Source organism: Plecotus auritus (assembly GCF_963455305.1).
Source record: "Plecotus auritus genome assembly, chromosome: 9".
Taxonomy (NCBI): domain Eukaryota; kingdom Metazoa; phylum Chordata; class Mammalia; order Chiroptera; family Vespertilionidae; genus Plecotus; species Plecotus auritus.
The window spans coordinates 92,468,991-92,476,246 of NC_137783.1; the positions used below are offsets into that span (position 1 = coordinate 92,468,991).

Genomic DNA, 7,256 nt, shown 5'->3' on the forward strand with positions numbered 1-7,256 from the left:
TTAAATGTATATATAGCTCACATTTATTTCAATGTTTAATGTTAGAAGTGTCTTGGGTCTTTATTGAGAATTTTAGTAATGTTTTTGTAACCAGAAGTATATTGAAGGAACTTAACTCTTATATCAATTAGCCTAGGGTAAAATTCCTTTTGCTATAAACCTTTTTGCTTAAAGTCACAGTTTCTAAGAAGCCAACAATAACATTAAATGAGGACTTACTGTATTTTGTGGCACTGTATTCAAAGCTATGGTTCAAATTTCTATGGGCTCTGTCTTCCTAACAGTTTCTGAATCTGTCCTTTTCTGGTCTGTCTCCCCTGCAGTCTGACTTCCTCCTAGAGTGTTTCTCACAATTAGGTTTCTATCACCTGCATTTCTATTTCATTTCCCTCCTGCAAATTCATCGTACACATTGTCCACAGCCTTTGTGTCTCCAGTTTGGCCCTCTTTTAATCTGCTCTTCAGATAACAATGACATCTTTTTTAAAATCTGCAGCTGCTGGTTAGAGTAGGTAGAATCAGTACCTGGGATCTCACTACAATATTTATAAGTGTTCCTTTACTAAAAGAGTGTGAAGGAAAACATCAGTGAGCAAGAGAGTTCAATAAATATTTTGAAGATGGAAAGTGTATAAAAACACACCAAAGGGAACAGAGGTGGCCAGAGGAAGTGGAGGAGGCAGCTGCAGTGGAAGAAGGCTCAGAGTTATCAGGCATGGAGGAAAGAAAGAGAACGTGTACAGGTGCCTGCCCCTGTGTCCTCTGCCCATGTCTACAGCTCAGGCAACCCAACTTGAACTCCTAGGTAGGGGGAACTCGGAAGAGGTCTTCTCTAAAAACATTAAATTCTGGATAGTGCTGGAGTTTCACATGTGGTTAAATGCATGGTGCTGGCACCTCAGAGAGAATCATATTTGTTCCAGCATTTGAGGGCTCTGCACTCCAATGTAGCTCCTGCCAACTCAGTCTTGAGAGACTATGTATACAGTGCACAATGGCCTGATATATATATAATTCTAACCCATTATCTGCAGTAATCAGCCCCGAAAGCCAGCCTGCTATCTAAAGGTCAGCCTTACAGGAAGGTAGGCCAGTATCTCTAGCAACCAGCCCAAGAAGCAAAACAATAACCCTGCTAACAATTAGTCCCAAACAGCCAAGACTTGATTAATAACTGACAGCTGCCCTAATTTTTAATCTTTGCTTCCAACTGAGGACCAACTAGAGAAAGCCAAAAATGCACCTCTAATCAATCACATAGGATGTCCGCTTCTGGTTAACCTGTCTACAGCTCCCCCATGCCAACAGCCTCACAAAAAAAGCTTTCCCCCTTACTCTGCCTGAGTCTCTGCCAAAACACACATAATGGTAGCTGACTCTCTTGTTAGGTAAAACTGAGTAAATAGCTTTTGCTTGTTCTCATTTGGTTGGTCTTCATTTATTTCCATAATCTGAAGCAAAGTCTTCTAGCCAACAAGCCCTATAGAACTCATCAACTTTGCTAGTCATGGGAGAGAACCCGCATATATAACCATGGAGGACTCCTATAGCAGCTAAATAGGAAAATCAACCCAGTCCTCACTCATAAATATGGACTCATGGCCAAGGTCACCAGACACAGAGAAAACCAGCAGCACCCAGGAGAAGATCAAGATAAACAGAACAGATTGACCTTGGAGGAGACAGGTCATTCAGAGACTAGAAACAAGCTTTTTGAAAAAAAAATTTAATTAGATCTTCAGTGAGATTTTAGAAGATATTCATAAAACTGAAAACAATAAGGGAATGAAAAATAAAAAGGCTCCTGGAAATTAAAAGTGGATTGCCAAATTAAAAAGATAGGAAAATTAAGTTGAGAAACTAACAGAACAGAGAGAGAGAGAAAAAAAATCAAGCCACCTTTTGCAACTTTTGCAAAGCTAAGTCCAGATATGGTCAAGGGGCTGGCTAGCTGAGGCTCTGTTGCTCTGTGTTAGAGATCCTTTGACATAAGTATTTTAGTCATGTGCATGGGTCGCTCTGATTAAAAAAATAATAATTTAACTGCAAATCTGAAAGTTTCATTCCACTGCTTAAAATCCATCACCCCTTCCAACCACAGATGCCCTTTCCTGACCATGACCGGCCTTGAGCCAGCCTCCTTTCCCTTCGCCCCATTCAACGTCAGCCCCATTCAACAACTTACCAGATGTCTGGTGTAAGCCTTATGAGCTGGGAGTGTAGGGTCAGGCTTATTTGGTTTCAAACTTGCATAGGCTTCTGTCCTAATTTGGAAAATGGGCATGCAGGAGTGTATCTCAAGGCTTTTGTGAGGCTCCAACGAGCTAATAATGCATGTTAGGAGCAAAGCAGAGCCCAGGCTCAGAGTAAGTGATCAATAAATAGTAACAGTTATTAGGGCTCCCAGAACTACTCTGGTTTTATCTCAATTTTAACCATCCTTTGACTATTTTTTAAAATATATTTTTACTGATTTCAGAGATGAAGGAAGAGAGGAAGAGAGAAACGTCAATGATGAGAGAATCATTGATTGGCTGCCTCCTGCATGCCCCACACTGGGGATTGAGCCTGCAATCCAGAATGTGCCCTGACCAGGAATTGAACAGTGACCTCCTGGTTCATAGGTCAGCGCTCAACCACTGACACACACCAGCCAGGCTATTTTTTTTATATTTATACCTAAGAATATTAAAGAAAGTGATTAAACGCTCAGCTTTCTTACCAAGCATACAACCTCAGACACTTCATACAGTGCTTAAGAAATTTTACTTACATATGTTTTTGAAGCCACAATTTATTAAGAGCAGCTAAAGGTTCTGCTTCAATTCATGCCTTGGGGACGCAGGTGGTTTTGTCCAACATCTTCTTTCTGTTCTCAATGAAGTGACCCTTCTTCGGTGAGGCTTAAGCATCACCCCCTTGTGAGGCTTTCCCAGGACCCCACCCCTCATTCTTGCAGACTTCCGGAGAAGTGCTTTGCCACCATCACTGTTGTCTGTCCCCTCCTCCAGACTCTGAGCACTCACTTGGAAAGGGCGCTCTCTTGCTGGTTTTAGGGCCCCAGTACCCTCTGCCACAGGGCTTGCTCCATGGAGGAGCATGTGCAAGGTGAGTGTGGGAGGAATGGAGGTGGAGTTTAACTGATGAGCAGGGCTTGCTGGTGCCTGGCAAGAATGAGTCATTGTTAGAATGAGTCAACTCAGGTGCAGAAACATTAGAAGCCTCTCTTCATCAAAGAGAAGGTTGAAGGGGAGACAATACCTATGCTGGGAAGCTACTGGGCTTCAGGCTCCAGAAGATTCTGAGCGGGCAGTCGCTGCCAGTCCACTTACAAAGGGGACGTGAAGGCTGCCCCAGGGCACCTGACTCTGCGGTCTTGTTCTTTGGAACATGGAACTGCCTGGGAAGCACAGACTGTATCCTCACAGACAATGACACTGGCTTTTCCATTTCCTTTTTATAAGTGAAAAGCATCTGGTCCAACTACCTCATTCCTCTCAGCAGAGAGGGGAGCCCAGACAGTCTTAAATGAAGATGAGAGGACTTGCCAAAAGTCAGAAAGGAAAGCTGGATCAGAACTCGGGCTTCCCAGGGTCCAGGCTGTGCTGAGGGAAAGCGGAAAGCAGTTGAGGCAGCTGCTTCAATCTTGGTGTCCAAAATAGAGCCTGTGGATAGGGTGGCCCCATCCTCGCCCTGGTTTTAGGCCTTTTGTACCGTGCCTCACTTATTGAAAAAAGGGGGTGTTTAAAGCACTCCCACCAGAGCAGTGTAAGGGTATAATGAGAGGGCCCAGTATGCGTTAAAGAAGATGGTCATCATTCTAGGTAAGTAACAGCCAACTCCGACTTCAGCACAGCAGGCAAACGGGCCCCCTCTTGGTGCAGTTGACTCCCTGAGCATAGAGCTCGGACAGGGCGGGTCACAGAGAGGAAAGCTCAGCTGCTGTGCTAGTGGAGGCACCATCATGGAAAGGAAGCCCAGGCTGTCCCCACTGGCTCTGCCAGGGAAAGGGTGGTTGGTGTTCACTGGATGTGAAGGGCCCACCACCAGCCTAAGGCAGGATGGGGTGAGGGACCTTGTCAGTCCCCACTTCTGGCTGCCGTCCAGGCAGGGGAAGGCAGAGCAGAGCAGTGGAGGGGTCTAGAACTAATGTGCAAGGCTCAGGCACTGGCTCCTGCAGCCTCAGTGCCCCCCAGTCCTCCAGGCTGTGCTGCTGTGTCAGGACAGGACTGAGGAAGGAGGCTGCCAGGGCCTGGCCTGGCCATAGCCGGGGGAGTGTGGGAGGGAGAAGTAGGGGCTTTCAGGAAAGAAACAGCAGGGACAGAGAGAAGGCCATGAGAGTATAGGAGAGTTCCCAGGATGGGGCAGGGCTAGCAAAGAACTGGGCCACGGCCATGTTGGGGTTGCACTGAGAGGGCTCGAACCACTTCTGCAGACACCGCCCACTGTTCCTACGCTCAGGGCTGGCCTTGAAGGAGTTGCTCCAAATCTTCTCACACAAGTCAGCCGGGGTGGGGAAGTAATAGGGGAAAGGACGGCAGCGGGCTCTTGCAGGACAGCGGCTCTTCCCTGTAGGGATTAAGGCAGGGACAGCTTACCTCCCACTATTCCCAACCTCACATCCCTATCCTTGCTTTGGGGGAGCATAGAAGGCTGGCACCTGCCCCCCAGGTCAGGGGCCTCCAGGGCCCTGCCCCCCACCTCCCCAGGCTCTGTGAAGCACCACTCACCCCGACTCCAGTCCCAGCCTCCGAGCCAGTTGGATTTGCAAGTGAAGGATGTGCGGCAGTCTGCCCACCACTGCACGCAGTCCTCCTGGCAAAGTGGTACATCCAAAATTCTCTCTTCCTGCTCACATGGGGCCACCTGGATGAGTAGCCAGAGACAAGAAATGAATAGTCAAAATCTGCAGACTGTCAGTGGCTACAATGGTATTATTGTGCCAGGTACTATCTGAACATACCCTCCTGTGAAGTCTTTAAGGAGTATTTTACCAATGAAAACAACGAGGCTAAGAGATTAAACAGTTTGTCCCAGGCTACACAGCTTCTGTTCCTACAGACAGAAGATGGGACTCAAATAGTCCCTCATCCTACTGTTCTCCTCTGACCCGTCTCCTGACAGGGCCATTCTCCCGAGGCATCTTCCTTCCATCCCTTTCCCAACAGTGGCCTCTGACTCTGCTCTTGTCCACAGGGCACAGCATTTGCTGTTCCTGCTAGTGTCCTGGGACTCAGGCTCTCAGGAGCAGGGCATTGCGCAGATGTGCCTCCCGCCTCCTCAGCCCAGTCTTCCCACCTGCTGGATCCAAGGCCCCAGGTTTGGGGAGCACTGGTGGAAGCACTTGGCCTGGATGAAGTGCTTCTGACAGTCGGGCAGCATCAGTCCACAGTGAACCATGCTGAAGTTGTAGAGCAGGGCCGCATCCAGGTGGGCTTCCCAGCTTGTGTTGGTCGTGCAGCAGGCATTGTCCTTCCAGGGGATGCACTGAAGGTGGAAGAAGAAGCAAAGGGGATTTTGGGGTGGTAGGGGGTAGAGGCAGGGGGTTGATGAGTATCTAAGGTAGAAAGGAAAATGTGTCCCCTAGAAGAGGACCTGGGCAGGTGCAATGCCTTTAGGCCAGCACCCCCTGTACAGAAGGAATGCTAATAATCTGTCAATATTGATGCCCAAGGACACCTGCACACTGACCTTCCTGCCACAGGGAGGCTGCCACAGTCCCCTAGAAGCATGACTTCCAGGGTCTCAGCTCCTGAGGGGCAGCAGAGGAACCCCATGAGACCCAGGGGAATGTGGGGTTGCACCGAGTGGGAGGGCACTGTTGCTGAGAAGGGCTCAGTAAATGCCATGTAGATGCCAGCTCTGCTCCCCCTCCCACATCCCTGTCAATTGCCTTTAGGAGCTTTGGGAGGAGACACTTAAGTCAAATGTTTCCCCGGGGCCTGTTGGTAGGAAGGCTAGAGAAAGAGGACCATGTTTGTTTGAATCTATGCTGAGCCAATGATGGGCCTCTGGAATCCCCATCTGCCCCTGCTCTGAGTGGCCAGGCAGCTCAGAGACAGGAACTTTCAATCACTCAGCAATTATGGTCTCAACAGGTCATAGTGTCCCTCCAGTGGGCTTTGCCCAAATTCCAACCTAAGGAACCAAACAAGTCAGGGTCGATGAGGGCTCAGAAACCATCTTGACATTTGTGCCCCTTCCCTGATTGGCGGAAGCAGCCCTCCCTGACCCCTGGACCAGGTCTGGCCTCTATACCTCATCGTAGAGCTGGTCCTCTGGCCCAGGCTCCGGCTTGTGGTGCTTGGTCTTCATGCAGACATTGAGCCGCTTGTCCCCAGCCCAGATGGGTGTGACTATCCACAGCACTAACAAGAGCTGCCACCACCACTCCATGGCCACTGCAGAGAGAAGACCCACCGCTCATGTGACAGAGAAGGCATCTGCTCCATTCTCTTCCCTATCCCAGGGAAGAGACCATGATGAGGGTGAGGGTGAGCTGCAAGGCCCTCTCAAGAGACCATGATGCTCTGGCTGCTCCTAGAACCTCTATCTGAGGCAGCATCATAACATGTCAGGCAGGTGGAATAAGCCTTAGAGGTCTGACACCCACCCCCAACAACTGCACACACATGGAAGCTAAAGCCCAGAGAGGGGAAGAGCCCAGCTGAGGTGCAGGAACTGGCGGTGGACCTATCACGGTGAACTTGAAAGCTTTGGCCTCGCCTGAGTTTAGAATCTCAAATATTCCTGGTAGAGACCCCAACCCCACCTTCCAGGCCCGAACCTAAGGCTGCTCTCTCTCCTCAGCACCACTTTCAAGCATGGAGTATTTTTAAAGAACCAGGTAAAAAGAGGAAAGATACTGCCCTTCCAGTTTTGTTTTTTTTTTTCATACTTACTTTCACAGCAGGAGCCGCTCCCTCCCACCTCCAGAGACTGTGAGGCTGAGGAGACTCTACGGCCCGCCCATTTATTACCCACTCCAGTTCCTACTGTCCAGGTGCAGATGCGGAACGCCAGGTGGCTCCCGTTAAGCAGCATCAGCAAGGTCTCACCTAGTGTAGGGCCCTCCTGTGGCTGGAGCCCGGGGTTTCTGAGAAAGAGCTTTGCTTTCTCAGAGAAACAGAGGCCCCACAGAGTGAGATTCTGGGCTCTGTAGTCAGCCGCTGGATTCTGCTCTCAGCTTTGCTACTTGCTAGCTGGATGCCATTGAGAAAATGAGTTCAACTCTCCAGGTGTTAGTTTTCATGTCT

General features: G+C 49.1%; 1 protein-coding gene across 1 annotated transcript; it reads right to left on the bottom strand.

The window, feature by feature from the left end:
• Positions 1-4,300: 4,300 nt before the first annotated feature.
• IZUMO1R (IZUMO1 receptor, JUNO) lies at positions 4,301-7,037 on the bottom strand (the record flags this gene model as incomplete). Its single annotated transcript, XM_080641353.1, has 5 exons — positions 6,903-7,037; positions 6,259-6,401; positions 5,299-5,487; positions 4,731-4,866; positions 4,301-4,569 (listed from the first exon to the last, which is right to left on the bottom strand). Coding segments are annotated over exons 1-5 (738 nt in total). The 5' UTR covers positions 6,904-7,037.
• Positions 7,038-7,256: the final 219 nt, after the last annotated feature.